The 13231-nt window shown below is 43.7% G+C and overlaps 1 protein-coding gene across 4 annotated transcripts in view; it reads left to right on the top strand.

Annotated features, from left to right (window-relative positions):
• Positions 1 to 13231, top strand: part of GRIN2A (glutamate ionotropic receptor NMDA type subunit 2A) — a 427129-nt gene that overhangs the window by 237128 nt on the left and 176770 nt on the right. For all 4 annotated transcript variants that reach the window (XM_026446647.1, XM_026446648.1, XM_026446650.1 and 1 more), the window contains one exon: positions 10911 to 11503. In XM_026446647.1, the coding sequence (XP_026302432.1) occupies positions 10911 to 11503 (593 nt within the window). The remainder of the gene's footprint in view (positions 1 to 10910; positions 11504 to 13231) is intronic.

Below are 13231 nucleotides of genomic sequence, written 5' to 3'. Positions count from 1 at the left end.
ATTTGTCCAATTTGTCCATCCTCCCATTCCATCCATCCATCCATCCATCCATCCATCCATCCATCCATCCAATCTGTCCGTCCATCCATCTGTCCATCCATTCACCTGCTTACTTATATCTTCATGAAATGTGTTCTGAGCTCCCCATGTAGTGGGAGCTGGGCTGGGTGCTATTACTGTACAGATGAATTAGCATTAATCTGGTTGCATGGAGACAGCTATTTAAATAGACACCTAAAATACCTGGTGACGATTGACAATAGAGACCCGGACAGTGTGTTCTGGGAGCACCATGGGGGTGGAGGGGAGAGAGGAGGCAGCAGCTGTTTCCTATTTCCCCAGTGAGCTCACACATTAGTCCCCTACCTTTCAGTTTATGGAACTCTTGCTCATCACCCTGTTATGGATGCCCCGGCTCCCCTCCAGGTAATTAGAAAACTGCCAGGTCCATTTTATAGATGAAAAAATGGAGGCTCAGGAAGACCCAGCCACTTGCATACGTTTGTGAGCTGCAGCGCTGGCATGCAGGCTTCCCTGGACAGGGAACACCCTGGGGTCATTTTCTTTGCTTGGCAGATGGCCATGGGCATCGTAGGACTGGTGCTTCCTTCTTCTCTCTCTCTGCTCTCCTGGTTCCTGGGTGGCTTCAGTTCTCTCCCAGGAGTGAGGTAGTTCACCCCAGGGTGGCCCCTCTTCCTTCACTCCCACGCAGTGCATTCTGACTCAAAGCTGAAAGTGCTTTGCTGGATAAGATGATGGGGACTGACAGGGGTGACATGCCTGTGACATGCTTGAAGGAAACACACAGTGGTGAGAATGTCAGACATCAGACACTATCTTATGTCATTGCCTAGTCCTCCCTGGGATAGACAGAGGTCACCTGGCACCAAGACCCCTGGGTCAGAAGCACCACTCTGAGAGATGCTTGTTGCGTGATGTTGGACATGACTTGTGACTTGACCTCTACAACTTTGCTACTGAAAGCTTGGTCCATGGACTAGCAACAACTGATGCCACTTGGGAGCTTGCTTGCAATGCCCCAGCCCCCACCCACTGTGTTTTAACAAGATCCAAGGTGATTCTTATGTTCATTAGAGTTTGAGAAGTGCCTCTTTCTAAGCCTCAACTTCCTTAACTGCAGAATGGGAATAGAAATACCTTCCCTGAAACATTAATGTGAAGATTAAATAAATGCACTTGAAGATCTCTGTGTGATCGACTGATTGTCCTGATTTGCCCAGGACTGAAAGGGTTCCTGAAAAGCGGAACATTCAGGTTTAAAGTTGGGATGGGTTGTCAACCTGCTTTCACCTCAGTGCTTGGCACGCAGTAAGAGCTCCTTTGCCATGGTGCTGCAAAGTTGTGGCATTTAGGAGACGTGGAAAAAAGCCACAGGGAAACTGTTTGTATTTGCATTAGTGCTGTGCTGGTGGGTTGTAGTGTTTTGGGTTTTGTTGCCGTCATTGTGGTTGATTCTTTCTTGATTACAACAGCCACCATAATCACAGCTCTCATTAATGGAGCTCTCGGTGTGTGCTCAGAGTAATACATGCATTATCCCATTAACAACAACCTCTTTAAAGTAGGGAATAAAATTCCCTCCATTTAAAAACAATGAGAAAATGGAATCTCAGAGTGAGTAAGGATTTTGTCCAAGGCCCAGACACCAGTAAGAGAAAGAGCTGAGATTTGAACCCTCTATTTGGCACCAGTGTCTGTGTCTTTAATAACAGGAACATACAGACTCCCAAAGGGAGAAGAAGCAATTTCTTCTGAAACTTGAGCATTCAGAGCTGTTTGTAGACACTTCTTCGAGAACAGTGGGATATTTTCGAAACGGACATTTCGACTATAATGTTTACCACCAGAGCCTGCCCCTAGCAAGTGTTACGGGAAAGCCCGAGACACTCCTTTTTATTCCAGAAGTAAAGCTGCTTCCTTCAGTTCAGCAGCAGCGCCTCTATGTATGACAGCCGGAGACGAAAACTTAATGAACGGGACTGGTTTGCTTTTTCTCTTTGCTGGAACAGCTTAATGACAAGCGATTATTATTGGTGGCAACTTGTCATGTCTTAAGTCTGGATCTTGGCAGTTGTGGCTGTCAGAGTCTTTGAGAAGAAACCAGTCTCAGCACATATTAGAGAAAAACAAAAAACAATGAGGAAAGATGAAGAGCTCATGCAGGGAAAAGTGAGATTTGTGAAGAGAGATGGGTGTCCCAGGAAAAAGAGAAGAATGTTGAAGAAAAAGAGAAGAATGGTAAGAAAAGGGAAAGATGATGAAGAGAGATGCACTACCCTGTAGTCTGAATTATTCTGATCCAAGTTCAGGAACATGAGTTACACATGTTAAATTATTTTTTTTTCCTAGCCAAAGCGGCATCAGTAATCTTTGATTGCAAGTGATAGAAAAGCTATTCAAATTGGCTTAAGCAAAATGAGATAATTAATTGGGACATGCAATTGACAACAAGGTAATTTGTCTTCAGGTGTGGCTTGAACAAGGTGTTCAACATGGACATCAGAACTTGGTGACTCTCCATCTTACAGCTTAAACTGTGGGTCTGATAGTTTTCTTATTAGGATGGTACATAGTGGTTGGGTGGCTGCCAGAAATTCTGGCTGAACATCCATCTAAGCTCAAGTCTAACAGTAAAAGTAGCTGTCTTTTCCTAGTCCCTTTCTTCATAAATCCAGGAAGTCACTCTAATTAGATCAGGTTAGGACCTGCTCCTACCCCCAAATTAATTACTGGCACTATGGGCCAATTGGCTTGACTGAGAGAGAGGAAAATGACAGTTCTCAGGGGAAATTCACTATTACCAGTAAAGGAATAAGAGATGCTCAGTGGTTAGAATAAAAAATATCCATCACATGGCTCAAGGAGGCCCATGCTTCATGAAAATAAAGGAATCTGAAGAAAATAGCTTCAGGGGCACAGGGAAGGCCAGTGGCCCAGTCACAGTTGGGACTTGCAAAATAAAGATGTTTCCTTGTGCTTAAGTTTATCAGCTCCTCAGACACCTGACCCCGGGGCCTCTGGTCCGGTAGGATTTCCCTCTGGCTTTGGTGGGAATCAGGCTTGCTTTCTGTGTGAGAATAGCTGGACCTAGCCCCAGACAATCTATAATTGCTAATGACGCTGTTTGGAAGCCTGGAGTCAGATGCTCACCTGCAGGTTGACAGAGCACCAGTGAAGCCAGCTTGGGCCTTTGCTGTGCCCTTGCATAACCATAAGAGTCTAAATCTCAGCAGGGCCTCCTTTTGGCCAGCCCTGCTAATGATCTAGAAAGCAGGACTGAGTTCAAGAGCAATGATCATTGTGTGGTCCTAATTGATGTACAGTATGTTGTGCTGTCCTAAATGAGCTGCAACGAGAATTAAGAAATACATTTCTCTATGCATTTATGTGTTCTTTCCTCTGGCATTGCAGACTTGGTAGTGGGAAACTTGGCTCTGGGTGGTAAACTGGGACAAGGTCTGAAATTCTGGGGAAAATATGGAAGTTCTAGCCACAATATTTGAAGTTAGAGTACCAGTTGACTAAATGATATAGCAAACAAAAGATGCTGGCTGCATCTTTCAAGTCATAACCCAACAAGTGTTATGGGAAAGCCTGAAACACTCCTTTTTATTCCAGAAATAAAGCTGCTTCCTTCACTTCAGTTCAGCAGCAACCCCTCTATGTATGACAGCCCCTCTACATAAGTCAATGTAGGCTTACCTATTGGCACAGATCAGAATTCCAAAGGGAAGAACAGGGTTATCTTACACAAAATCCCCCAAATTCCAGGTTTCTCCTGAACATCCATCTAAGCTCAAGTCTAACAGTAGGTTCCCTGTTGGGAGACACTGGTGGCACATTTAGCAGAGGAGGAGTTTGCAATACAGTTGATCTAGGAATTAGATAAAGATGCCCTTAGCAGAGGAGTTGTTTGCAATACAGTTGACCTGGGAGTTAGATACCGACGCCTTATCCTGAGCTACAGGGCGCTCATTGTGTGATGTGGCCTCTGCTTCCCATTCTAACTCATTTCTCACCCGTCTCTCTCTTGCTCCTTAAACTTCAGCTGTTCTGACTTTCCTTCTGTTCCCTGAACTTGATGAGCCCTCGCTTACCTTGGCATATGTGTCATCTTCTGCTGGAATGGCTCTCCCTACTCTCATCTCACCCCTAATCTTTGCCTGGATGAATCCTTCTTCATATGCTTTTGATTAGCTCCAATGTAGCAGATCAGATGACCTAGAGTGGGGCTCCTCTCTCAACCCCACTCCTGAACTATGATATCATCTGATTTCCTTGAAATTATTCTATTTGTTTTTTTAATTCAAATTTTTAAAATTTGAGATGAGTCTTACTCTGGGGTTGGCCAGACTGGTTTTGAACTCCCGGCCTCAAGCAATCCTCCTTCCTTGGCCTCCCAAAGTACTGGGATTACAGGCATGAGCCACCATACCCGGCAATTGTTCTACTTATTGATGTCCTTCTTTGTCTCCTCCCCCAAGAAAGTAAAATTCATGGAATCGGGGGCCTTCACTTTGGTAACCTCCTTCCCTGGGTTCACTTTCCTGGAACAAAGCCTGGCACAGAGCTGGAGTTTGTTAAATTTGTTGAATGAATGAAAGACAATCCACAGATGAGTGTCTCTTTCTAGAGTGGTAGGTCTGGCAAGTCTCTTTAAGTACATAGAGCATGGGATCCTTTCCTGCCCACGGGCAGTCTTGCACTCTAGGAGGATGCTTGTGCCAGTTTCAAAAAAGTGGCCCAGTGGTCTGCAAGGTGCTGAGTGGGACTCAGGAGGGCATGGTGCCCTACCCTCAAGAATTCTCAGTCTCAAGGACATTCAAGATTCACCCGCTCCACAACTAGGCAACCACATACGATCCAGATTAAAATCTTTAATGCAGGCATAATAATAAGACATCTCACTATATGCTATATAGAGCTACATATTGGGTATACTCAAGGGAGATATTGGCTATGATGATGGTCATGATGATGATGGTGAGAAGGAGGATGGATGAGATGATGATGGAGGATGATGATGGTGGAGGGAGGTGGGTAGTCGTGGAATAGTTATTTTACAATGGGATTGATTCAGCTTATGTGCACTTGAGAATGCTATCCATCTCAATCCTCAGGCTTACAAGGCTTATTTGATGCTTTTAATTTTTCTCTCACCCTTGGAAATTGAAATAAAACATGTTGAAATGTTCAGTTGATACACTATGAGAGTAAAAGAAAGCACATCAGGGCTTACCAAGGCTCACAAGGGCAATCCTCAACAGCAGAATGCAGATTCCCCAGTAGTCTCTCTGGACTGTTGCTGGGTTACCTGGATTATTTTGGCAGACAACAGGAAAATAAGTTGTGGAAATGGGTGTGGGGTTGACAATACTGACCAGTTTTCTCATGCTACTTGGGGGTAAGCCTCCTGCCCCTCTCATCCTTCCCCAAGTATTTATCAGGCCCCTACTGTGTGTCAGACATTATACTAGGCTTTAAAGATACTAACTTGAATACCTACTTCTCAACCATACTGCTGTTGAGAAGAGACAGAGGAAAAACTAATAAATCAGCTTTAAAGTTCAGATACTCAGGCCACAGAGATTCCATTTCAATCAAACTGGCATGGGGCACAATGCATAGGTTATTCTTTGATAACTCTCCAAGGGATTCAGATGTGCAGCCAGGAATGAGAGCCACTGAGGTGAGCAAGGGAAAACTGGACGCATCTCATGATGACTGCCATCACCGTGGGGCCATGTGGATCTCAGGGAAGTCATTTAACCTCTCATCCTGTGTCTTTAGGAGAAACGCCATCCTTGAGGGTTATGCCATTTGCCTTATCTCTTGATTAGTTGGGATCAAAGAGATACTGGGTGTGGGTGGGCTTTGTAACCTTTATGAATGGGTAAATGGAATGTAAGTTGCTATTAGGCTCTAGGAAACACCAGGCTTTAGTACCCATGGAGTCAGGTGTCACCCTGGGGACCCAGCAAGCTCTGGAACATTCTGGAACAGGATTGAATGCTCCAGACCTGATTGAATGAGACCTCAGTTATGATGGGACTAAAACACAGAGTTTAGAGCAGACACCCAGAATCCCACACCCTTCTGCCTCCCTCGCTCTGTGTTTAAAACAGTTTGTTCTGTCTTCCGCAGAGCAGTGAGCATGGGGAGAGAAGTGCTTTTGCTTCAAAATCAAAGTGGGTGTATGAAATCTGTTCCTCTCCCCCGGCTGCACATTCTAAGGAAGCCGAGTGCCAGAGGTGGTCAGAGGCTGATATGTAGAATCCGAAAAGTACAGGCTGAGCCGTGGCAGGAGGAGGTAAGTGCAGGAGAGGTGGCCTCTACCATCAAGGCAGGGAGTGGAAAGGATGTTCAGGGGCTTCAGGCCATTTGGTGTATTGGACGCCAGGCCCTGGGAGTGTGGCCAGATTCCCCGTCATGTCCTGCCAGTCCGTAAAATCACCTTAGAAAATCCCAAAGCTAAATGTGAGCCTCTTCATTGTTTTGCTATGCCATTATATTTTGCAAATAGGCCCTTGCTTCTGTCCCTCCAAGGGGTAGATGATGCTTTTGGTCCACGGTGGTTTTTGGGTTGAAGTTTAAGATGCCAGTAAAAATGAAAGTGGTACGGGGTAACTGCATGGTGCCCAGGAAGAACATTAGGGATGGTTTCTCTCCAAGGCATGGATTCATTGCTGTATGGAAAGGCAGTTTTTTCTTTGCATTATGCAGGCTCCTTGAGCTCAGAATGAATGAGCTGGTTTGCATGGGGCGGTGGGGATTTGAAACTAGCATGTCAGTAGACCTGGGGAGACCAGTTCCTGAAATAGGATGAGGACCCTCTTAGGTTTCTGACGATGTCTGTGTGATCTGTAGGACCAAGGATGTGGAGACAAGTACCCAAACTGTCAAAGTCAGGCATGGACAGATGAGTCTCCCACTTCTACCATTTCATCCCATTCTCACAGCAGCCCCAAGCGATGGAAGGGTCATTATTCCTGTCTTATAGGGAAAGAGACTCAGACCCAGAAAGATTAAGCACTTTCCCAAAGCCACAGGGCTGGCTAGGTTAGCCACAGTCCCTTAAAGGCAGGACTTGAACTCTGGTTAAATACACCCTAGAGCTCATGATATTTCAACTATAAAGCTGATGCACATAGATGGGTAGGCTAGGGAGTCTGAACTTAACATGGCAGGCCTATGGGAGCTATTGGTGACTACAGAGCAGGGCAGTGGCATGGTTAAAAGGATGCTTTAAGAGTTTCAACGAGGCAGCTCTGAACAGGTTGAGTTGTTGAGATACTCCAAGTCCAGAGTGTGGATTACCTCTTGGAAAAGATAGCATAATCTCCTGATGTGAAATATTTGCTGAGTACTTCATACGTGATGGGCACTACACTGGGTGCTTTGCTACAAGGGAATCATTTAATCCCTACAACTCAATGAGAAAGCACCATTATTGGCAACAGTAGAGTGCAGAGATAAAAAGCTGGAGACCCTGAGGCAGGCAAACCTGATTTCTACCTGTATGATTTTCTACCTGAAAAATCAGCCTATTTCTGGGTCTTTTTTCATTTGTAAAATGGGCATACTACTAGTGCCAACTTAGTAAGGTGGTTGGGGGTGGCTTTAAATGAGATAGTACCTAGAAAGTAAGGAGCAATGTGACTCTCATAGAGTAAGTATTTCTAGCATGTTTTACTATGATTATTATTACCATAGCCACACCCATTTTATAGGTGAGAAAACTGAGACTCAGAAAGGCTGAGTGGTTTTTTTCCCCCCAACCCAAAGCCACATAATGAGGATTGGAGCTGGGTAGTCCAACCCCAGAGGTTCTAGTATTCTCCATTCCGGGGAGAGGCTGCGAATGGGGATCAGCATAGTGAGTAATGGGAGAGATTCAGCTTGGGCTGAAATTTGGCATGATAGGGAGTGGGTACAGCACAAAGCAAGGGTTTTTGCACATACTCTTTCACAGATGGCCTGTGCTGAGCTGGCTCTGGGCCGATTAACTGCTGTCCCTATAATTATCTTTCTCCTGAGGAAGTTCACAGTGCAGCCATGCCCTCCTCTACATGTGGAGAACCAGATAAGATGCGTGTGCTTACAGCTCTACTCTGTGCACAAACCTTTGCATGGATACCCTGGTCATGTCTAGCTCAGAGTACATACAGCAAGGGTGTTGGAGGAACCCACATTCCATCACCATCTGGCATGTCTGACCTTCACCTCTCCACCAATACCAGTCTTCCCAAGGAATTGTCTCCTAGACCCTTTTTATTGGGTTCCAGTGGTGCCTTTAGGGTGTAGCCTGTTAAGAGCTTGTACTCAGTGCAAGATGCCGATCCACCGCCTTTTGCAGTCAGAAGGCAGCTCTGGTGACTGGCTTCCTTTGAGGCATCATTTCCATGGGAATTATCACATTTCTTTGGTAATTTAGAACATTTTCGCCCCATCCCAAGAGGTGTCTCACAGTGTGTGAGGTTGACAAATATAATTGCCTTTGGACTCTACTTACGTGTTGCCTTCTGTTGGTGGTTTCTTAATGTTGTTGCCCTATTTTGGCATTTAATGAAGTTCTCTGGACAACTGCTGAGGTTTATAGGTCTTCTATATCCTCCTCTTTATCAACAAATGACACATTGAGATATAGGTGAGTATTGGATGGTTGGGTAATTCCTCAGGGTAGGAAGGTGTAGGTGATGATGTTGAAAGTTTCATTTTGTTTTGGTCACAATATTCAGAATCCACACAAAATACAATCTCAGATACTGAATTCTCCTTCTTTCTATTTCTGGTCTTAACCAAGGACATTCCTCTTAGGCTTCATTCACATATTCATTCCCTTGTCATCCATTTATGGTTGTGCCAAGACTTCTGCCAGGTTCTGGGGACATAAAGATGAAAACGACAAAAATCTCTGCCCTTGAGGAGCTCACAGTCTTGTTGAGATGTGATTTAAAATGGTTAATCAATTCAAGAATATTAGATTTCTGCAAAAGCTACTGTAGGGAAAACAATAATTATCCAAAGTCTTTAAATCTATTACCCACTTTAATTGATTTAATTAGGTAAAATTCATAGAACTGTAATGTTGGAAGGGGCCCAGAAGACATTTATTCTTGTTTCTCTTCTCTGCCTTCAGGCCACGCTTCACTCAAATTATCCCAAAAACCCATGCATTTCAAAAAAGAGCAGTATTTCAAAGAACTATAGCTTTTGGCCCGTTCTGATAAAACTTTTAGTGAGCACCCACAGGGAAAGCGATGTAAGCTTGTTGAAAGAATTGACATGCACAGCTACAAAGTATTGTTCTGAAAAACATGAATGGACCATCCACCCTTCACACACACACACACATACACACACACACACACACACACACTCTTGCAGTGGAATCCCCATAAGTTACCCTGTTGAGGTTGTGTTCAATACACATGGTAAATACAGAATGCAAAATAAAAACATGGCTGTAATATGATGAGGACCTTTTGATAATTTTTTCAATTACCTGAAGGAAATACATCTCAGCACTTGTCAAATCCTGTTTTGCTCCGACACAGAGGCATACTTTCTGTTCTGTTTAGTTGGTATTTTTGCACCATGTCCACAAGTCAACAACGTCATTTAAGCATCTGTTCCATACAGATCTTCAGTGATCCCAGGAAGGCTGTGGTTGAGTGTCAGAAAGGGGGCAGGATGTAAAGTCATGGCACCGAGGTACGGATGCCTACTTGCTGTGTGACTGTTTTGAGCCTCATTTTCCCTGCCAACAGTACCAGCTTTGTAGGATCACTGTGGGGATTTGACGAGTTAGGGGGTATGAAGGCAGTTTGTATATTGTACCACTGTATGCATCACCTGCCTTTTCTAAATGGAAATTTGTTCTCATGATTGTAGATTGGTGGAGATGTTAGGGCTAATAGAGGCCCTTTAACACAACATAAGTTACCATGCCACTTTCTAGGGTGAGAACATTCAGCGACTCTCCCTTATGCTCTGAATAGAGTCTAACTCTCTGGACATAGGTCCTCAGGCCCTTTGTGCTGGGGTTTCTGCCAAGCTCTTCAACATCATATCGTATGCCTCCTTTGGGTGCCATGATATATTCATCTACAGCTTCTGAAATAGTTGCAGTGCATCCTCGGGATTCCTCTGACTGTAACATCCATGCACTTCTCCTCTTCCTCACCTGGATGCTCCTTCAGCACTTCATATGCATCTTTTACCCCATAGTTCATGGAGGTTGTCTTCCACTTAATTCTTATTAAGAACGCTTAATAAGGTGTCCGATAAATATTTATTGATTGAAAAGGTAGATGTCCACATGGTATTTATGATACTCTATTATGTGGGAGCCGTACGTTCAAGTGACAGAAACCCTACTCAAACTGCTTACATGAACATAGAAACTTACTGGTTTCTATAACCAAGGGGTCCAGGAGAAATGACTTCAGACTTGGCAGACTCTAGGGGCTCCAAATATATCTTTAGAAAGCAGTCTGTCTTTGCTGGTGCTGTTTTGTATCTGTGGCTTGATTTTTCCAGTCATGAGCCGGGGTGGGGGTCAGATAGAGTTTGTTCTGTTAGAACCATATAGACTCAAAGGAGGAGGGGGCAGGATGAACTAGAGGAAAATGAGAAGAATAGATGATAAACAAGCAATAATAACAGACATCCTTCTAGGATCTGGCTGTGAGCTCCTGAGTACAGGGGCTTCTCTCCTCTCTGTATTTGCAGGATCTGTTCTGGAGTCTGGCATATAGTAGATGCTCAGGAATGTCTGCAAATGATTGATGTGTGATTTACTTTCCTTACTTCTAGGATGCAGTTTTGTGCTTCTGTGTAAACCACCTCCTGCCTCATCCTCTGTTTTACTTTCTTTTCACTGACAGGATCCGACGTCTACCTTCTTCCAGTTTGGAGCGTCCATCCAGCAGCAAGCCACGGTCATGCTGAAGATCATGCAGGATTATGACTGGCATGTCTTCTCCCTGGTGACCACCATCTTCCCTGGCTACAGGGACTTCATCAGCTTCGTCAAGACCACAGTGGACAACAGCTTTGTGGGCTGGGACATGCAGAATGTGATCACACTGGACACTTCCTTTGAGGATGCAAAGACACAAGTCCAGTTGAAGAAGATCCACTCTTCTGTCATCTTGCTCTACTGTTCCAAAGACGAGGCTGTCCTCATTCTCAGTGAGGCCCGCTCCCTTGGCCTCACTGGGTATGATTTCTTCTGGATTGTCCCCAGCTTGGTCTCTGGGAACACGGAGCTCATCCCCAAAGAGTTTCCATCGGGACTCATTTCTGTCTCCTACGATGACTGGGACTACACCCTGGAGGCGAGAGTGAGGGATGGCATTGGCATCCTAACCACTGCTGCGTCTTCTATGCTGGAGAAGTTCTCCTACATCCCTGAGGCCAAGACCAGCTGCTACGGGCAGATGGAGAGGCCAGAGATCCCGATGCACACCTTGCACCCGTAAGAAAGGGCTTGTTGTCTCCCAAAGAGGGACGAGAGTTTTGCTGTTGTCATTGTTTGCTTGCTTACATACTCAGTGTTGGAAATACGCACTGAAAATGTACGATGTTGTGTGTTTCCTTATGGGATTTTTATTTTGCTCTCCTCTCTTTCTCTCATCTCCTTTGTAAGATAAGTCACATCAAACTTTGTTTACTACAACTTACCTTCTTTTTCTACTCAACAATATATCTTGGAAACCTACACCTGGGATCGATCGATCTGTCTGTCTATAGCTATATCTCAAGTGTATCTATATTTTTTGTAACTCATAAACATTTGAACCCAGACAAGTCTAACTTCAGAGCCTACATCACATTCTTCAATATGGTATCGTGGTGTCATGATTTAGTTATCCAATCTGCATAATGATAGAAATTTAGGAGTTATTTTTCTTTTATTAAAAAAAATTTTGTGGGTACATAGTAGGTGTATATATTTATGGGGTACATGAGATGTTTTGCCACAGGCGTGCAATGTGAAATAAGCACATCATGGAGAATGGGGTGTCCATCCCCTAAGCATTTATCCTTTTGGTTACAAGCAATTCAGTTATATTCTTTAAGTTATGTTAAAATATACAAGTAATTTATTATTGACTATATTCACCCAATTATGCTATCATATAGTAGGTCTTATTCATTCTTTCTATTTTTTTTTTACCCTATTAGTAATCCCCAACTCCCGCCCCAACCCCCAATACAAAAATGTGTTTATTTATAGGATAAGTGAAGTATTTTGGTAGAGGCATACAATGTTTGATAATCACATCAGGGTAAATGGGGTTTTCATCACCTCAAGAATTCATCATTTGTGTTATAAACATTTAATTTAGGGATTTTGTCAGATTATTTTCCTATTAGAAGCTAAACAGCAGTGATCATCTTTATACATGTCTATACACATGTGCAAGTTTTTTTTCTAGGGTTGATTCTAAGATACAGGATTTTTGGGTCCTAATTCGTGTGCATTTTTAAATGGAAGCATCTATTGCCAAATTGTCCTGCAAAGTAACAACACCAATTTATAGTCACAGCAACAGTTTGTGAAACCACCCAGTTTCCCACGTCCTCACCAACATGTTATGCTTTGGGGAAACTTCCCACACTAGTGCTCCTGGTCTCTGTTTGATTTTGCATTTGATTTTTTTCCCTTCTTATATTCTAAGTATTTTTGTAGGTCATTGGAAATCTTGACAAACATTACTCGCAGAACTGCATTCTATTTCATTATATGAATGTATCATAATTTATTTACTCCCATCTTGGCGAACATTTAAGTTAAATTTTAGGTTTCTGAGAAGTGTCATTGTTCCTTGTGGCCCATCATTATGGTTAAGCTGTTGAGATTTAGAATGATCCCTCCTATCCCCATTTTGCATGGTTCTGCCTGATGTTCACGGATTTAATTCATGCTTTATTCCTCAGATAATGAGCAGTGTGGAACTCTGATTAAGGGCCTCAACTCTGGAGGTAGACTTGTCTGGGTTCAAAGCTTGTCTCGTCCACTTTGTATATCACTTGCACAATCATTTTACTTTTCTGGGCCTCGGGTGTTTATTGCAAAGTGATGATAATAGCACCTAATTTCTAGGTAGCTGTTCTCAGGCCTCAGCAGGCATCAGAATCTCTGGGAGGACTTGTTAAGACACAAATTACTGGACCTCAATCTCAGAGTTTCTAATGTAAT

This window comes from Piliocolobus tephrosceles, chromosome 17 (genome assembly GCF_002776525.5).
Source record: "Piliocolobus tephrosceles isolate RC106 chromosome 17, ASM277652v3, whole genome shotgun sequence".
NCBI lineage: Eukaryota > Metazoa > Chordata > Mammalia > Primates > Cercopithecidae > Piliocolobus > Piliocolobus tephrosceles.
This window is presented reverse-complemented; position numbering and strand designations above follow the sequence as displayed.